The 20,460-nt window shown below is 41.4% G+C and overlaps 1 protein-coding gene across 1 annotated transcript in view; it reads right to left on the bottom strand.

Moving 5' to 3' along the window:
* The window catches only part of ppp1r13l (protein phosphatase 1, regulatory subunit 13 like), a 42,773-nt gene that overhangs the window by 13,057 nt on the left and 9,256 nt on the right, over positions 1–20,460 (bottom strand). The window contains exons 2-10 of the mRNA XM_028574453.1: positions 16,351–16,413; positions 15,942–16,054; positions 13,993–14,575; positions 11,247–11,339; positions 11,004–11,092; positions 7,969–8,305; positions 7,141–7,571; positions 5,221–5,358; positions 2,102–2,235 (exon numbers count right to left, since the gene is read on the bottom strand). Coding sequence (XP_028430254.1) covers positions 2,102–2,235; positions 5,221–5,358; positions 7,141–7,571; positions 7,969–8,305; positions 11,004–11,092; positions 11,247–11,339; positions 13,993–14,575; positions 15,942–16,054; positions 16,351–16,387 — 1,955 coding nt within the window. The 5' untranslated portion in view covers positions 16,388–16,413. The remainder of the gene's footprint in view (positions 1–2,101; positions 2,236–5,220; positions 5,359–7,140; positions 7,572–7,968; positions 8,306–11,003; positions 11,093–11,246; positions 11,340–13,992; positions 14,576–15,941; positions 16,055–16,350; positions 16,414–20,460) is intronic.

The following is a 20,460-nucleotide window of genomic DNA, read 5'->3' as shown; positions in this document are numbered from 1 at the left end:
AGCAGAGGCTGCACGGCACAGTTAGCTGTATTTCCTTCTCCCTGTTCGTTCTTTAATGTGAAATGCTGTTTGAATTTCCAAGATAGAAACTTATTGCTGCCCTGGCTCTGGTGTGCCGGTTCCGACTCCATTGTGACTGATCACGCAAATAGCTATTTTTTTCTATTTCATATCGGGGCTTCTGGAAAATGCATTAAGCTGCCTTAATTCATTCAGAGTGAATAAACTCGTGAAACGGAGAAGTATTGTCATGTAATCCATTGATTTTAACAATGTAACTGTATTCTAAATAAAAACTATTTAAATTGTAACTGTAACGGAATACAGTTACTCATAATTTGTATTCTGAATACGTAACGCCGTTACATGTATTCCGTTACTCCCCAAGACTGCATATACTACACCCGTAGCCTACTTAACGTGTTCATTCGATTCGATTTAATTTTTACTCCATACCTTTTCAGTGGTTGAAAGTAGCCATACTCTGACGACCGAATTCCCAAAAGCTATCTGCGCAGACTGAACAGTAGGCGCAGAATAGGCATCGCATAGAATCGCAGATAGGCTGTTGACTTTGGCTACAACTAAGCTGAGCCTGTCGTCATTTATCCTATTCTATCGCTAAAATCAGGTTTGCAAAAGTAGTAACGTTTGAGCACTAAACGATTTCACAAAATCACAATGATAAGGACTTTATTTTTCAGGGGTGCTGAGATGATTTTTAGAGGTGCTTCAGCCGTCTCTTTCCCAAAATTCAGCCTTGGTGCAGAATTACAGCCACTAGAGTCAGTCCCACAATGAGCTTTCCTTAGGATGTGCCATTTCTGTGTATGTGGCTATTTAGGAGGAGGAGGGGGGGGATTGTACAGTATCTGTTGTTTGTTGTCTGTGTGTATTTGTTTTTACTATGGCTGTAGCATGGGTTAAGTGCCCAAGACAAATTTCCCACGATGTGGGACAATAAAGTTAATCTTGAATCCTGTGTTGTACTCTGAGTTTCTCTGTTCTTTGTTTCGAACGCCGTCCCAGACGCGTTTGCATGTGAGTGCACGTGGCCGCGAAAAGACGTAGGTATTGGAGAATGGTCTGTGAGAGCCATATGGAGGCAATCCTGGTCACTATTTTTTTTTCAGTATTTCCAGTACAGCCTCTTTAAGTTTTCTATTTATTATTAATTTCTTTTTTGGGGCATTTCCGCCTTTAAAGGTGCCGTAGGTAGGATTGCGAAGATCCAGGACTTAGCATAAAAATTTGAATATCAACAATTTGTCAGTCCCCCTTTCCGCTAAAGCCCAAAACAGTCTCCTAAGCCCCTCCCCCCCACAAGGGAGAATGAATGCGTGTGCATGAGTGATTGACACGAAGTTAGACACCCCCCCTGGCCCTGATTGGTGCATCTGAACAGGGAGAGGTGGATTTTTGTAAATCACACTACAGGCTGTAGGTGGAGACAGAGGAGCCAGAATTTGATTTTTTTTATTACCTGCTTCATGTAGTTCTACTGGAACATAGGGTCAGTTTCAGCAAATATGACAGAAAGTTAGTTTTATAAGTCTTATCTACTGCACCTTTAATCATCAGCACAGCTTAAATATGAAAGGGGAGAGAAAGGGGGAAAAACGTGGAAAATTGCCACAGGTTAGTTTCAAACCCTGGGCCTCTGCATCGAGGAATAAACCTCTACACTTGGGCAAGCGCTCTACCAACTGAGCTACCCGGGCGCCCACCTTGAAGGTTGTTTTAATCTGAACTCGTTTATATATTCTGTTGGCTAGTTTAATGTACAGCAATGCATCATATTCTATAAAATCATCATGTGTGTAGCGTCGCTGTCCTGTGAGAACCGCATTATCTGTAAAAAGTTTGAAAACTTTTCATGGTGTGAGAAACACAGCCCTGTTTTCAGCTTTGTGACATTGCATTTTCTAGCTGATCCGAGGTTATTTTTAAAGACTTTATTTACCTTAAGAAGGAGGAGATTTTTCTCAACACTTCATCTTTCAGCTGATCACAAACATTCAAAACCTAAATCACCATATTTGGAGATAGATGGTTTTAACTGGAAGGGTAGGGCATAAAAATTGTAGAAGCAGATATTTACCAGCCGTGGCTGTCTGGAGCGCTGACATTGGCCCCAATGCGAACCAGGAAGTCCACCACATTGTAATGGCCGCCGCAGATGGCATTGTGTAGGGCAGTGATGCCTTCATCATTGGGTTGGCTGGGGTCGTTCATCTATGAATCAGAATCAAAACAAATACTTTATTCCTCCCCTCAGGGGTATTGTTTAGTTGCAGTTGCTCACAGTCAACTTCAAGGTAAAAATAAGAGTAAGAAGAGAAGCAAGTCAATAAGTGTATAAAGTAACAAAGTAGTCTCGCATTGCCAGACCTTCCTCCACTGTGCCGCGGAGAAGGGTCTGGCTAGTCCACACAGCATCATGGGAGAAAAACTCTGCTCTGGTTTATTGTCATTTCTTTAAACCAATCACAATCGTCTTGGGCGGCACTAAGCGCCGCATGGAGACACAGTGCCGCTGCAAAATAGTCTCGGGAAGGAACTAGTTTTGGTGGAACGTGTACGTTCAAAAGTGATTGGACAGATATTGGACATCTGGCCAAAAATGAGGGACATACGGTGGAATTTCACGGGGGCAATCCCGGAAGTGGAACGTCATGGATGTCGACCAAACATAAAGTTACATAGCTACAGTGCAAGAAATAAAAACGTTAAGTAGAAGTAAAGTGAGATTAGGTTAAAAAAGATAATGTCGCTAAAACAAAGGATTGTACTGATTCTATTGTAGTGCAGTGTGAACATAAAGTACAGTGTGAATATACTGTAAGTAGCAACAGTGAATAAATAACAGATATTGCACTTGTAACTGATACATTATTGCACAATGTAATTATCGTACATAATTTTTCAAGAATATTGACATAGAGCTGTGATGTGAAGATATGATGCCAGTCCAGTTTTGCAATGCTAAGAGTGTAACACAGGAAGGAGTTATATAGAAAGCAATGTTACACAGAGTGGATTCATCACTAATTATGTTACAAGAATTTCTGTTCTCAGATATTCTTACACTGTTACATAATCAAGAAACTGTGATGTTAAATGAATATGATTCTTTATGTCTATTGTAACTGGCTTATCCACTTTATCCTTCTTCCCAAACTACTGCTAGGATCACCTTGAGCCAGCTCTCAACACCCTAAAATGGAAGCTGTTGTACGTGCATTAGCAAATTCCAGACCAATGTATTTCTGTTGGAAGAAGCAGCAGCAGCAGCAGGGATGTGTTGAATAAAGGAAAGCAGGCTCAGCAGACCTTCCCAGAGAGAATGAAAGGTAAATATGTTATATATTATATTTTTCATTGATTCCTAAAGTCTGAATCCATAACTGGAGCACCAGCTTTGGCACTAGACTTTTACTGTCTCAGCAGAGTTTGCAGTTTTGTGCACTGTATTGGAGAGCTGCAGCAGGAGAAGTTAACAATACCTGTTTTCAAGTGCGTTCTTGACGTGGAACGTCATACACCAGGAGAAAAAACAGACAGGTATACTCTACTGGCAATGGGGAATCGGCTATTTTTAGCAGGTTTACCGGCAGGGTTCAAAATTGAGTTTTTCATCCAACAGTCAAATGGCTAGCGAATGTTTAACTTTGACTAGCCACTCAATAGATTACCATTGTTTGTTTGCCTGGCGGGTATAGCAAATCTACCAGCTACTTCTATATATTTTACCAGCATTTGGCTGGTAGATGGTGCTAATTTTTTGTTTACCGGTGTTTAAAAAACTTGCATATACACGCAAATTTTGGTGGAAAAAGGGTATTAGTTCCTACTGAGAATGCACATCACATGTCAGTCAGTCAGTGTGACATTTATTTAATTTGTAAAGAAGAACATGGACATTTTCTGCTTTCGCTCCGTTTTGCAGTACCGTAGAGACAGAAAATATTGAGGAGAACAATTGGTAAAAAACAAATAAAAAAATGTCGACCATTTCCCCCCCCTGCCCCTAGTGTGTACAGTAGGATGCTCCAGGGAGGTGATTGGTCCCAGCTTCCCAGCCTGTGGTTTAAAAGGCCAGCTTCTCCCAGTTCCCACGGACTCTCTTTACTTCCAGCAGGAATTGCCTTTGTGAAAATGTTCATTCATATACCAGCCCAGTTTCGGTAGATGTGGGTAGCATTTCGATTTAACCCTTTTTTATTGTCCAGTTTTGTTTTTTTTATTCGGTTGGTGAATTATCTCTCTTATTTTGGGAAGGTAAGGTTGTTGCACTTAGTTCCTTTTCTTTATTGTTTTGCTGTTAACCCAGAAGCCTGAAATGGAAGTGGGAGTATCATACTTCCCCTACAGGCTCATAACAATTTCCCAAAAATGAATTACAATGAATTTTTATAAGAAGGGGGTTAGATCTGGGAAACAACGTAACCAAAAGATAAATGAAATGTGCATTATTGCCTTTATTTAATGACTTAATTCATCTTTATCTTTTAATAAATCTTTATCCTCAACATATTTTATATAACTCATGTTTACATATTGGATTTGTTTTGGGCGGATTTCTTTGAATCAATTTCACCCTTGTTGTTTATATATTTTATGATGTTGCTTCCCTTACCGAATCAGAGCTTCATGTTTTCTAAAATAAAAATTATTGGTGCAATGTGTTGAGTATTTTAGGTATGATTACTATTACTAGTGGAGTAGTAGTAGTATAGCTGCAGTAGTACAAATTAGTTGCTGTGAATATATTCACTGTCACTGCAACTCGATTAGTCGACTAATAGGTTGTTTTGGTCTTAGTTGACTAAGATTTTCGTCGATCAGTCATCTTTGCTTATTCATGCTGAATGATTTATTTCCAAGAAACTTACGAGCAAATCTCCGGTAAACAGGATTTAAAGTGCTGCTTTTGCATAATCTTTTGTGGAGAAACTCAACTTTACAGATTTTTCAAGTCTTAACGACAGCTCAAAGCTGTCAGATCTGGCGATTAAATCAACTAATCCATTAGTCGAAAAAATCATATACTGTAGATCACATCAGAGTGTTAGTACACTCACTCACTCACACACACACACACACACACACACACACACACACACACACACACACACACACACACACACACACACACACACACACACACACACACACACACACACACACACACACACACACACACACACACACACACACCTCTTGCACGGCCCGCTGCACTATCTCCAGTTCTCCGACCAGCGCTCCGTCCAGCAGCAGGACCAGCGGGCTGAGTCGCGCTCGCCTCCCTGAAGATTTCTGCTCCCGCTTGGACCTCCGCAGGATGGAATGGTAGCTCTGGAGGGACAAACAGGATGCCAGCTTGAATAAAGAAAAAACACTAGACTAGAGAGATTGCAGTCCAACACAGCAATCGAAAACCAAATCTAAAATTAGCTCTTTTATAATGAGAATTGTTGCCAGATAATGTCAGGGTTTTCCCTACATAGAGGGATTATTGACTCCTCCTCTCTAAATGTGTTTAAGAGCAATTTACCAAACAACTGTTAAACAAGCAGAACATTAACTTCTATATGAGAGCTAATATGAGAGGGAATTACTGGAATTGTTGGGTCGTTGTAAATTTTAGAGTGCGGTCTAGACCTACTCTATCTGTAAAGTATCTTGAGATAACTTGTTATGATTTGATACTATAAATAAAATTGAAACAGTTTTATCTTCAGAGTCAGGCTGTACCGGTCACTTCTGGTGATTTAAAGTGACTATATGTAACCGTTTAATGTTTCTGAAGCTCTGCCATTTTTCATACAAGGGTCTTAAATGACCAAACGAGACTAACAGTGAAAAGAACGCTCTTTTTATATAGTTTTTATTAATGCCTCTGCCAGGGTCCGAGAATGATTTGCTCACAGATTTCGGTGTAACACTGAAAAAGCCTGTGCAGACAGGTAAAAGGTAGCATGAGATTTCTTTATATAGGCCTAAATGTATTTTAATGTTATTTTAGAAGTTATCTGCTGTAGTTATGGCTGGTACTGGGGCAGGACCATCACAGGAAAGAAGGAAGTCAAATGAAGAACAACTAAAGCTAAAAGGGAAAATGAAAGACGACGGTCTGGCTGGAGACAATTAGGGGATTGTAAATGATTCAAAAAAGACCCCAAATTGGCCCTCAGGTATGTAATATGTCTATTTCATTCATAAAATAACTTCACAATGCGCGATATGGTTGTAGTCAGTAGCCGACATTAAATCACATCCCCCTTCCATTTAGCGCAGACGTTTTGTTCCTTTTAGTCCGTGTTTGTGTTGGCCTACTATATTCTGTCCCTTTGTCCCCCTGTACTTGAGTAAAGCGTCATTGGGTTTCATGAAATGCGCTACAAACTCTTAATGCTTTGGCTCGTGACACAGTGAGAGTGATAACGATACCCGGTTTAGCTCACGATACATCCAGGCTAAGTTAACGTATGCAACACTTGAAATGCAACAATGCATCTGTAACTTATTCTCTTATTGTAAATGAATGATTTTCTGTCTGAGCAAAAAATTCATTGCAACTAACATTATACGACCTCCTGGTGACGCTAAATCAGTCATCTACAGTGGGTAATACAGCACCGTAAAGAAAAGAGCTTTACGACAGCAGGTGTGGTAAAAACACTACACGCTAGAATCAGCACAAACTAAGAGTTACATATAGCCACTTTAAATATTATTATTATTTTTTAACTAGTTTTGTTAATTGGGGTTTCATTTACTTTCTCATAATACATATTTTTTGTTTATCAAATTGTCAGAAATAACAGCTAAATGCATATAGATTCCTGTCAAATAAGGTAACACAGACTCTTGGCCTTTACTGTACGCGGACCGATCATGCTTATTGCCATGCGTAGTACCACCCCCCCCAAACCCAAAGGCCCATCCCGAGCCAGGAAAAACCCCTGAATGTACAGTGGTAACATAAAGAATTCACCTTTACAGTTCGTTAAATGCATCATAATTAATTATTAATGCGTTATGTGGCTTTATCACGTTTTCAACCGATTTAAAAGCAATTCTTTTGACAGTCTGACACATTTCTGCTTGTCTAGTTGCTCTATGCCCATTCCTTACTCTGAAATCACTGAGCATGGTGGGTGTAGGTAGAGGCGCAGGAGGTGTAGCAAAGTCCTCTCCGTCTGAGGAGCTGCTGCTCTCGCTGCCTGGCTTCCTGCGAAAAAGCTTGTTGATGAGACTTTTGTACTGGTTGGGCTGGTAGAGGGAGGCCCTCTTCAGGGGCTGGGACTGGTCCACGGAGCCCCGTCTCTTCAGGGCCCGGGGGATCTCTGCCCGCAGGCGGAGCAGCTCCTCCAGGTCCGGGATGTCCTGGCTCTGGGCCTCGGGCCCCACCACCGGCTGCAGCCTGGTGGGGCTGAGGGGCCGGGGGGCCGGGGGGGCAGCGTCACTTCTGCCCTCTGGCATGCTGGGATTCTCCGAAATCACAGGCATGTGATGAACATTGACCAGCCGCTCTAACTCTGCCTCTATATCGCCTGACTTCAGCACTGCAAAGACGGATACCAAAGCACATTTTGAACACGTTAGTCGAACAAAGATCCTGTGACCATAGAGAGTATGTGTGCAGATGTTAAATATCTGGGTAACGATGTAATGATGCATCGTGAATCAGTTAGAAAACAACATAAATGTGTTAAGATCACAACCGGCTGAGGAAAAAAACTGAAAGGCGATGCAGTTTTTAAACGGCCTAGGGCGCGATCTACTTTAGATTTCCCTTGTTTGACTTGAGACGTCATTACGTGTTCTTAGTTTGTTTATTTAAAGAGATTTTTTCTATTTATTTAGTTATGGAATTTGTTTTAAAAATCCCAAAAATCTAATGATCCGTGAGTAACCATATGGTTACATCCCTCATTAAATCACTCATTAAATGTGTTTTACCGTCAGTGTACACGACTGGCTGTCTCAGCTCGGGTGGCTGGGGAACAGTTTGGTGGAAGTATTCCCTCGGGATGGGTACAGGCGGTTGGTACGGGGCCATGCCCCCTTCTCCTCCCAGGACTCTGGACATGGCTCCCCAGTGGGGGTTTTGGAGACGCATGATGACGGAGAGAGGGATGGGCTTGCGCTGGTGGGACTGAGTAGAAGTTGGGGGAATGGAAATACGGGAGATGATGGGCTGAGAGGGGTAAGGGGAGGAAACATCTGGAGGTACTGCTATACGAGTGTTACGGGGCAGAGAACCATGGGGAAATGTGAGAGATGGAGAACGAGGATCCTGGAAAGGAGAGAGAAAAAAAAAAAAGAGGGTTACATTCTGATCTAATCCCAATCCATTGAATCAGATGACTGTATAAGTGTCTCATAGTACCAGATAACAGATAATTACGACTCTGCAGCTCTATGGAGCTTTTAAGCCTTTTTTTTAAAAGACCTTTTTAGCTTATTGTTTTGATTTTACACCATTTTTTTCTGTGGTTCAGCTTTCATCACCAACCTACCTGCTCAACACTAAAGGGTGAAACATAATAATATTACTATTAATAACAATAATGAATTGAGCCAAAATCACACTTTGCTCAGATCCATCAGCTGGACAATGTGTCAGGTAGACAAAGTGCTGATGGCCGATGCCCATGTTCCCGTTTCGATTACATTTCCGATTCGTTGCAATTTCAATTAGGCAAGTACCCTGGAAATCCAGAGTTCTAACGAGAGCAGAATTTGAATTTGCTCAGCGAGTCACTCTGGCATTCAGTAATGATGCTCATTAACTATGCCCTTGTAGCCGAGCTGCGCCAATCACATCGGTCTATCTGATATAGGCGGTCCAGAGGCGAGCTAAACAGATGACGACAGCGCTGCGACGTCAAAGTCATTAGTAAACATTGCAAGATGGCTACGGATGAACACCAGTAGTTTGAAACGGCTTTGAACGCTAAAATGAACAAGTTAGACTTGGCTTTTTATCTAGAAGAGGAACAGAAGACGGCGCTCAACCTTTTTGCTGTTTTGCCGACCCGATACGGCAAGAGTTTAATCTACCAGTTAGCTCTGCTGGTAGCTAAGAGTTTAATCTTCCAGTTAGCTCCGCTGGTAGCTAAGAGTTTAATCTACCAGTTAGCTCCACTGGTAGCTAAGAGTTTAATCTTCCAGTTAGCTCCACTGGTAGCTAAGAGTTTAATCTACCAGTTAGCTCCACTGGTAGCTAAGAGTTTAATCTACCAGTTAGCTCTGCTGGTAGCTAAGAGTTTAATCTTCCAGTTAGCTCCGCTGGTAGCTAAGAGTTTAATCTACCAGTTAGCTCCGCTGGTAGCTAAACGTATGGGCTCTGGATACGTCACCCCGTGTATTCTTGTGATTGGTCATAGTATTATCCAATTGCATGCAGTGAGATTTTCAAATGCATGCTTGGTGCCGCCCCTCGAGTTGGGCCATTGTCATTACTCATTGCCAGACCCTTAAAGGTCCCATGGCATGAAAATTTCCCTTTATGAGGTTTTTTTAACATTAATATGAGTTCCCCCAGCCTGCCTATGGTCCCCCAGTGGCTAGAAATGGTGATAGGTGTAAACCGAGCCCCGGGTATCCTGCTCTGCTTTTGAGAAAATTAAAGCTCAAATGGGCCGATCTGGAATTTTCTCCTTATGAGGTCATAAGGAGCAAGGTTACCTCCCCTTTCTCTGCTTTGCCAGCCCAGAGAATATGGCCTGCCCATTAGAAAGAGAGACATCATGGCTTTCAAACGAGCAAAGTGGCAGTTGGTCAGTTTTAATGGTGCACCAGGTTAACGTTTACATTAAGAATTGACCCCCCAAAAGGGCGTCAATTCACCACAACAATGGTGAAAAGGCATATATTAAAAGATAGATTTCTGGATTTTATGAACAGGGTACCCCCAAGTTTCCACAGGTTAATTTAAGACTTTTCAAGACCTTTTTGAATGAAATTTAATACCAACATACTGGCAAAAGTATAAAAGATGTTACGTAATTACAGAAAGGATTTGTGGCTTTAAAAAGTTATTTACCAAGTACTTTAATACAATTCATTATAGTACATACATGCTTTGTGACGAAACAATGGAGTTATTTAATCCTATGAATGGACAATACAAATCTAAAACCTTTGTTAACTAAATGTAGGACTTTCTAAAGAAATGTATGTGTGTAAGTCCTTCATTTTGTGGTATTAAATGTAATGTATTTTTAAGACTGTTAAGACCCCGCGGGAACCCTGATTAATCAATATCAGATCCCTCAAACACAGATGGATTTTAACTGGAGAATCGATTATTTTAAGCCAGCCCTATAGCCTGTGTATCATACCGCTTTCAGCAGGTTTTATGTGAGCAAGGTAACTTGCAGTAACTCCCATTCTGCGGATATCTGTAGCTTCTTAAGAACTTGAGGGAATGCCTTTGGGCTACAACAGAAGCCAAACAAATAAATCTCTCACAGTACCATATGCAGACTGGCAATCTGGCAGTTCTGGCGAATGCCAGAAGGGCCGATGCACTCTTGGGCTGATTTGGGCCCGCTGGAAAAAAGAAAAAATGCGGCAACACTGGCGTTTCACACTAGTTTGACAAAAATATGCAAGACTGTACGGCTGCAGCCTGGAGCCTCCACTCTGGTGCCGTGGGGCTTTTACTTTTCAAAATAAAACCTCACTATATAATATATATAAAATAATATGTTTTAAAAATGCAAGCATTTCCATTCTAAGATGGTGCCATGGTAGTTTATTTGAAGGTTTTATGAATGGTGTGTATTATTTCATTATGAAAGCCTTTAAGTGTGCCTAATGCTTCTGGTGCCAAAATCCCTCGTGAGTCTGGTTTTCCAATTATAAAGCAAATAATGTCCACATCTGAAATTGGGCCAGTAAGGGACGGAATTGCCTGGGCTGTATTGTTGTCCCAGTCTGCCCCTGCATCGTACCCATCTGAAAGCCTCTCTGTTAACACCACCCACCTTTTTTGGGCTTGAGGCCGGAGGAGGGCCATCCAAGTTGGATTCTCTCCAGCTGCTGTTTGGCACAGACGGCCGTAGCCACTCTGTCTCTGTAACAGGAAAGTGTTGAGTTAGAAAACACATACAGTAGCAGTGCTCCTCAGGTCTTCTTCCCAAATGGTCTGTCCTGGACTGATTTTACAATTTCACATATTTTTTTTTTTTACAACATAAAAGTTGAGAAAGTAGGAGAAATCAACCAACTGTCATAGGCGTGGTGAGGTTTCTTCTCGTAGGACGTGTCCAGATCCGTCTCGTTCCACTTGCCAGAGCTCTTTTGTTGCTGCACACCCTCATCTGGGAGAGAGAGATTGAGATGGATTAAGAGAGAGAGGGGGGAGAGAGAGAGAGAGAGGAAATAAGGTCACAAGAAACACAAAAAAAACAGAAGGCCAGAAAGACGGAGAAAATTACAAAAGGAAGCTTCAGTATTGCAGTACTTTACAGGCCAGTATTTCTCCAAGACTTTTTATTAGTGGCAGTGATGAATCTCTGAAAAAGCACTGTGACTTAAACCCAGAGGAAATTATTTTAGTGCGTTGGCAGTCTATTTTCGTAGTTAAGCTTTGTTTAGATGTTCAAAAATATTTTCTTTGACTGACTGGAGAGACTACTACACTGTATACCTCCAAACATGGCAGCATTTCCTTTTTGTTTTTGGCCAAAGTTCAGTTACACCAAAAGTCAGCTTCTGTTTAAGCTTCAGTTTGAGGTTCATTAAGACGACAGCAGACTTACTGTTAGTTAGTTAGTTACTGGTAGGTACTTACTTATTATTATTATTATTACTACTACTACTACTACTACTACTGTGATAGGCAGCATTGCTGACCCTGCTCCCCTGACGTGCCGTATCTAAATACTCACACTGACTATGAGTAGCTGTGGTATAACGTTGAGGGACGGTTCTGAATTTCGGATTCAAAATGGCTCATTTTCATCCCGTAGACTTAACTTGAATTTCGGGGGAATGCTTCATTTACAGCAGCTTTTTGGCCATTTTTAGGCCTTTATTGACAGGACAGCTGAAGAAAGGAAAGGGGAGGGAGTGGGGGGGAATGACATGCAGCAAAGGGCCACAGGTGAGCTATCCGGGCGCCTTACACAGCATTACGGATCTTGAAACCTATCTTAAGCAGAGTTCACGTAATGAACGGCGATATTTCATCAGTAATAGAACTTTTGCTCCGTTACGTTTGCCGGTCCGGTCAGAGAGACTGAGGGGAAATTACACAGAGTTGAAGTTATTTTGAAAACCTAAAAGATTTGGGTCTGGAGTTCCCCTCTAGCCCTTGCGCGCGCGCATATATATATATATATATATATATATATATATATATATATATATATATATGTTTTCAGTTGGCCCATGTCATGGGGTTACCTATCCCTTCATTTAAGCCAGTGGTAGCATTGGTCCTAGCATGCTAAGCTAACCATAGCATGAGCATTAGCATAGGACTGTTAGCACATTAGCATGTGGGCTAGCATCAATGGACACATGGTTTGTCAATTCATGTTATTTCCTTTCAGTGTATTTAAGTACTAGTTGAAAGAGTAAAAATCATGATTTGATAAATACGACACACACAAGTCATTTATTTTAGGTAATGGATTTACCCAAGGTCATCCAAATGTTTGCATGTCTCATTCACCTGATCTCATCTTCAAGCAGGGATCTGGGTCGAAGCGGCAAACAGGAAGTGACAGAGTCTGGAGTAATTTATAGGGGGGAAGACCTGGAACGGTCCAAGTGTAAGCCAGTACAGAGGGGGGTACTGGAGTGCCTAAAATTTCTGTTTTGAGAAGCTTGTTCAGCATGTAACATTTAATTTCTGGTTTTATAGTTGGTATATTGTGTATTAATGTAGCCAGAAATGTTTTGGAATGTTGAGGTAACATGATGGGGTTTGATTGATTTCCAATTAACTTTGGTTTGTCTTGTAGGAGGGGCTTTTGGTATAAAGGAAAGAGGCAGAGGCTCCTCGAGGAGAACAGTTTTGGTCTGGAAGGGTGCAGGTGTTAGAGCACAATAGTCAGGGCCTGATTTAGGCTTTTGTATTGTTTAATATTTGTTTGGTATGATAATTTGAATAGTTTGTACTTAGTTTCCTTGCTGTTTTTGTTAGTGACGGGCGAACGAAGCCTTGTGAAGCCTCTGAAGCCTCTTCCTGATTGGATCGCAAAATGATCCGAAGCATCGAAGACAACCCAGTTACATCTGCTGATCAGTCAGCAGAAACGACAGCGGCTATGAACTCGACAAAGCCAAACATGAACATAGGAGAGACCGAATGGACACATGCATATGACATGACGGAATTAAAAATATAAAACCTATGTTTGAATGTTTGGATATAACATTATAATATATATAAACTATACATAAACTACTGTGGATACAGGATTTGAATGTAAGTATGTTTAATTAGGCTAAATATGGATTCAATAAACTGCAGCAACAATGCTACCTTCTACCGCTATGTAGAATTACGTACAGGTGTATGGAAGTAGGCAAATTTCTATTAATAGGCTAATCAAATAAATTGCAAACCACACTCATAACCCCGCGATGTTCCAGTGAATTCTAACGGGCCGTTGGTAAGCACGCAGCAACATGAATCCAGCAAACCCATCCAGAGTTTCAGTGACGTCATCAGTCACGTGCTTATTTCAATTCGATACGAGCTCCAACACCGTTTCAAACCATTGTGCTTTGCAGGAGTGATACAAGCCTCGGTGTCAAATGTCCCATCACTAGTTTTTGTTATTTTCGATATATTTTTGTAATAATTCACCCTTCCACAACTGCACTTCCCACGTGAATGGGGAAGAAATAGATCAAAGCACCAGGTGAAGAACTCCTGAGTCCATGTCTCCTCCTTCCACCATGGGGCTAAACCTTACAGCCCACAAATTCCATCTTACTGTTTTAACTCTAGTCACTTACCAGGTTGCCTGAAACCGCCAAAGTTGCGAGGCAGCGTGTTGTTGGACATTAGGTGATTGAAAGACAAAGGAGATTGGCTTCTGTCGGAGCGAGGCGACCTGCGACCCATCTGGCTGCTGTCGTACGGGCTCAGCAGGTTGGAGGACGGGAGGCCCGAGGCGGACCTATGTGGCTGTTCGAAGGAAGCAGCAGTGGGGCTCCGAGAAGGGCTTTTATCCCTGTAACTGATGGAGCCTTGCGGGCTCCTTTCGTAACTAGAGGGGGAGTAACGCCTCGGGGTATGAGGCGACATTTTGGGGCTCTGCTGCCCCAACGAGTAGCTGTCAGATCCAGTTGGAGGAAGTGGAGAGTGGGCCTCCCTCTGGATCTTGGGAGATGAGAGTGAGCCGGTGGAGAAGACCGGAGCGGAGTTGGTTTTATTGCTGGAGAAAGCATGGTCCATGGGATAGAAAGTGTTTGTGGTCGGGGAGAAAGGCATAGAGCTGGAGCTGCCATTACTGCTGCCACCTGACTGTCTGGTAGCGAGGGACGTGTTGGACGGCCTGGTGGACTGAGGATTCTCTCTGAAGACTGGAGAGCTGGTCTGAAGGGTAAAAAGTATCTGTTAGAAATAAATACTTTAAGGAATTAGGGCTGCAACTACCGATTATTTTCATTGTCGAATAATCTGTCGATTATTCTCTTGATTAATCGATTTGTTTGGTCTATAAAATGTCAGAAAAGGGTGAAAAATGTGGATCAGTGTTTCCCAAAGCCCAAGAAGACGTCCTCAAATGTTTTGTTTTATCCACAAATCTAAGATATTGAGTTTACTGTCACAGAGGTAATGGTGGCCGACAGGGGCAAACGCACCGCAACTTAATGAAACGCACGCAAATAGACAAAACACAAGCAACATAAGAAAACATCTTCACATTGTTTGATTTTTAACGAGGATGAAACAACACTTATTTTCTCGGCATTCAACAACTGCTGCACCAACGGGTCTTTGACAGTCTGCCACGCTTCTGGGATGCGTTGTGATACAGGTGGTGGAATAACAAGCACTGACTTGAATGGGCGCGATGGCTTGCGTGGGTCTCGGCGCGCTCTGTGAAAAATAGGGGTAAGGCCGGCTCCACACTGTCTGCGTGGCGTGAGCGTGGCGTTTCTGTTGCGTGGCGGCTGCGTGGATTTTTCTATGTCTTTACACACCAGAAACGTGTCTGATGCGGCGCTGCTGCTGCTAGCCTTGTCTGTACACGTGTGTTTCCCATTGATAAAATGCACTCAAGCAGTAGTGTACTTCATGTTGAACATAAACATGTACTGATTTGATTACAGCAAAGGCAATGTTATTGACGGCAATGTTATTGACGGCAAAAGATTGAAGGCTACAGAATATTTTGTTCAGGTGCAATATTTATCAATAATTATTTATTATTATTTTTTCAAATTATATCTGCATTTATGTCAAAACCCAGAGACTTTCAAACATCCAAAATGTCATTTATTAATATGTATTTGTGTCTAAATGACATATAAACATCTTTTCCTATTCTATTTTGCCTGGAAACGCTTCCAACACGCTTGCGTGTCGCGTGAAAAATAGGCGTCGGTCCTATTTCTAGCAGGCACGCGTTTTTGGCGCGGCTGAGACGTGCGTGTCACGCAAGCAGTGTGCAAGCACTGACCTGTTAACGTGGGAGCCGAAATATAAATGGACACGCCACGAAGTCAGTGTGAAGGCGGCCTAAGACTCATGGAATATGTTGTTGTACGTAACATAACGGTAACAAGGTTAATGGAAAACACAGATGCTAGTGGCACGCTAGAGGCTAACTATGACAGGGTGCGGGACTTTTCCGACTGCGGGACTCTGGAGAAAAAAAAACTGGAACTGGAGGCTTGTGTATATTCGTGTGTGTGTGTGTGTGTGTGTGTGTGTATATGTGTTTGTGTGTGCGTACCTGAGACCCAGACTTGTTTTCGGAGGAGGCCTCCTTCAGCAGGGAGTTGAACTCTTTGGATAACTCATCCGCTGTAGCCAGCGACGCTTTGAGGTCATCATTTATAGTCTGGACTGAATACAAACCACACCACACATCCACCAAAATTAAAATCATGGCTGTCAACAACAGAGCAAACTTTAGACATTGAAAAAGTAACCTCTACAATCAGACATCGCACATACAAATGGAATAAGATCTACCCCCAAAGAAAATAAATCTGTAAAATCAAATATCTCAATTTAGCACAAGACTTGTAATAAGGCACTTCCCAATACACCCTCTCCTACCCTACCACAGGATATCACTCCCATGTGCACAAATATACACCGAGCCAGACAAAGACATATCGAGGGATGAGGAAACTCACACAGCATGCTGCTGCCAAAGCTCGTCTGAGAACTCATGGTTGGGAGGTAGCAGCGTTCGGCTCCTGAAAAAGTAAAAAAACACACCACAGCCTTGAACTGACAACTTTATTACAATCTCATGAAACCCCCTTCAGCATTTTAGGCATTTTATGGGACACTGCATGTATTTTACCGTCAACAAAATTGTTCCTTTCTGCCCTCTAGGTTCCTCTCATTCCATTCGACTGAGCCTTTGACTTTTACTATGATGCAACAAAATTAGACTTACTGTGGCTTCAAACTGAGAAAGGAGTGTTTAACCCTACCCTCTCTCTCCTGCTGCAGGCTCCATGCTGTCTCACCCCTTTGGGCGCTTTGACAAAGAGCCAACTTTCTGTGAAAACAACCAGAATGGCCTTCATGCCCAAACAAGTTAGTTTCCTCTTAATTTGGCAACTGCAACAAAAAAACTTGCAGGTATGCTTGAAACGATTTATGTGACAGATCATGTCACATAAATCACATCCCGGTACTTTGAGGCCCCTTTTAGAAAAACTGGTTGCCGTGTCTGTCCTGCTTGCTGACTCAATATTATGTTGTGATGCCAGATGTTCCAGCTTGACATATGACTTGTCAGTTTGACAGGCATACTAATAGTCCAGACAGCTGTGTATGACAAAAGTCAATCAATCAGGACTGGGTGCAAAAAGCTATTCTTTCTTTCTTTGAAAATATTTTTTTTCAAACATGTAAAAGAAAACAGAAAATCCGGTCATACAGAAAATTAATAATATAGATAACATAGACACATCATAACAAAAGACTTGATTTTTACATGTCCGAAGAGGAATGGGAAAATCTGTACACTTATTTAATCCCACCCCTCCTTCATAAAACATAGTTAAATAATTAACAAACTTCCTCTATCATAATTTTTTTTCTTCCAGTTTTGTTCTTTACTTACCAATTATCCTACAAAAATACAATTTATTTCTCATATATTCATATCAACTGCATATTATATTTTCTTGCATTTTTATTTATTTTACCCAAAACTCATTGATATACTGTATGTTAGTATCAAAAGAAATTCCAAAAAATCTAATTAAATCAGTAAATAAAATAAAATGAAAAAAGGGAAGCTGAGAATAAATCTAAATAAATAAACGATACGGTTTTATTGTACCCACTATCCCTTAACATTCCTTGTTCTTCAGGTAGCTTGGCTTTTGTTTTCAATTTCAAACTTCTTTAGTGGTATGATGTTTATATATGTGGAAATACAAAGCAGGATATGATACACAATGGCCACTGTAAGGCAAATTTGTAGTTGGATCAAAAGGTATTATTTCCCTTTCAGTGGTGTTTCCTCCTGCTTAATGTCTTTGTGTTAAAGGGATAGCTCGGATGTTTTGAAGTGTGGTTGTATGAGCAACTCCATAGTCAGTGTGTTAGCTACAGTAGACAGCGGTCGGCATGCCCCCGGTTTGGAGAAGCAGGCAGGGGTACCGACACGGAAGGAAAGCTATGTTCTGCTGTGGACGGTGGCAGCAACTAAACACAGTTTAGACACCTAAAAACGTCTATATCAGTTTAAGTGTACGATATATTTAGAATATTTTCATTGCCGCACCTTCCTGTCTGACAGCCCTTTCCTTTGGCACTACATTTCCTAAGAAGTAGACCTTCCGTATTCCTATTCATAAGCGCAACTGTGTTATGCCGTAGATCAGCTGTTTGGGACAGACTTTCAACAGTTTATGGAAGGTGGCAGAGGGAGACTGTGAAAAAAGAGTGGAGGGGAACTTCTATGGAAAGGAAAGGGCTGTCTGACAGCAAGGTAAAGCCATGGAAAAATTCTAAATATAGCATACACTTAAACTGGTATTAGCTTTTGTAAGGTGGTCCTATTTTTAGGTGTCTAAAATACGTTTAGCTGCTGCCCCCGTCCACAGCAAGACATCGCTTTCCTTCCGTGTCGGTACTCCTGCCTGCTTCTCCAAACTGGGTGCATGCCGACCGGCATCTACTGTAGATAACACACTGAATACCTCTACAACCTCACTTCAAAACATTCAAATACACCTTTAAGCTAGGTTAAATACATCCCAGATTGTATTGTTTGCATCTGTACATGACAAACAGAGATATATTGACCTTACTTTGGGCTGCGGAGTCCCTTTAAAAGGTAACTTCGTTTTTTTCCACCTATTTTCCTATGTTTTTTTGTATCTAAGGGACTGTTGGGAACCACAATCTTTGACATTGGTCCAGTATTAAGCAAGGTCTCTGCAGTCGGCAGCAGCAACACAAGCTACAATCTAAGTTATTGATCAATTGTGCACCTTCGATTTACATCCACTAAAAGTGCTGTTTTTGTTGGAAAGGATCCCTACAGAGATAGACCTTTTTGTTAAAGAGTAAGATCCTTTTTGTTTAAAATTAAACAGCTCTGAAAGCGCTACCCACCCGACTACATTTAAATAAACAGTAATTTTATCATTGCAAAACTAACTTCACACACGGAAAGAAACAAATGAAAATGATCAAAAGACGTCTTGGTTTGTTTTTCCACTGTTCAAACAATCGCCACTCTGGTTTGGTTGAAATAAACCCTTAATTCACCCATTTACAAGTGGAAATATGCTGGCTCTATACACGCTAAAATTACTCTTTATTTACATGGAGTCTGGTGAGTTGGTGATTTCGGAGCTGTTCTTGTTTAAAGCTGTAGTGCGTAGTTTCTGTCGCCCCCATGAGGAATTCTAAGTAATGACAACAACATTGTCAGCGAGTCCACATGACAAGCCTTACGTCACCGCGTACCACCCCCCCCCCCTCAAAACATGATGGACTCTTCAGAAGAGGTCATTATCTTCACTCGAGTTTCTGCGCGGGAAAGTCGCCGGACGCCACAATCTTCTGAACACAGCCATACTGAGAAATCCAGAGAGAGTTGTGTGGAGCTGATAGTCTTAATTAGCTTTGTAGCAACTCATTTGGCAATGGCTTGAATGTAACGGACGTTTATTAAAGGAATACGCCACCGTTTGTTGAAATAGAGTTATTCACCGTCTCCTCTATATTTATATAGGTGAGCAAACACATTTTTGTCTCAGTGCATGCATTGTCTTAGTCTGGTGCCGCGGTTGCTAGCTTAGTTTAGCGTAATGAATGGAATCCTTTGTTGCAGTTAGCATGTCGTGAGTAAAAGTGACTCAACAACAACAAAAACAATATATATATATATATATATATATATATATATATATATATATATATATATATATATATATATATATATATATATATAAAGGAGATGGTGAATAACCCTATTTCAACAAGCGGTGGCATATTCCTTTAATACAAATACCAAACAAAAAGGATCTTACTCTTTAACAAAAAGGTCTATCTCAGTAGGGATCCTTTCCATAATGTTGTCTTAGAACACTTAGAATAATAATCTGAGCCTAAACGGGCACTTTTAGTGTTCTCGCTCCATACTGGACCAATTTCATAGATTTTTGTTCACATTAGTCACGTACACACCAATGCATGATGAAATATGGTCTAGGTTAAAACAAAGAGGAATTACCCTTTAAGCTTCTTTTTTTAATTTGGGCTTAAAAAATAAATGGGGAGGGCAATTATCTTTTGTTGCCACGCCAGTTTGTTAATGAGCCTGACACAATAGGTGCATGTATGTCTATAATGCACCTTTAAAACTTGACCAACCTCTGGATAAGCACAGCCCGACAAAAGCACATTCCTCGCCACTCCTCCCTGTGAGGCATTCACCTCACACACACACACACACACACACACACATGCACGCATAAACACACACACACACACACACACACACACACACACACACACACAGTCTGAGACATTATCTCTGTCAAGAGCAGCTCGCACAAAAAGAGATTACACTCTCACTGACTCACAAAGGTCAGGTCACTCACTCAGTCACTCGCTCTCGACTCAACCCTTCCCACCCAGAAATTCATTCACCCCACCCCTTCCCATTTTTCTCCACTGTTCTACGGCAACTTTTACTGTGTTGGTGACTGTTTGTGTAACACTCTCAGTACACCATTAACACTATATTTGATTTGATTTACTTTTAG

This window comes from Perca flavescens, chromosome 3, assembly GCF_004354835.1.
Source record: "Perca flavescens isolate YP-PL-M2 chromosome 3, PFLA_1.0, whole genome shotgun sequence".
NCBI classification, from domain to species: domain Eukaryota; kingdom Metazoa; phylum Chordata; class Actinopteri; order Perciformes; family Percidae; genus Perca; species Perca flavescens.
The sequence above is the reverse complement of the archived record's forward strand: the minus strand, read 5'-3'. Positions and strand labels throughout refer to the sequence as shown.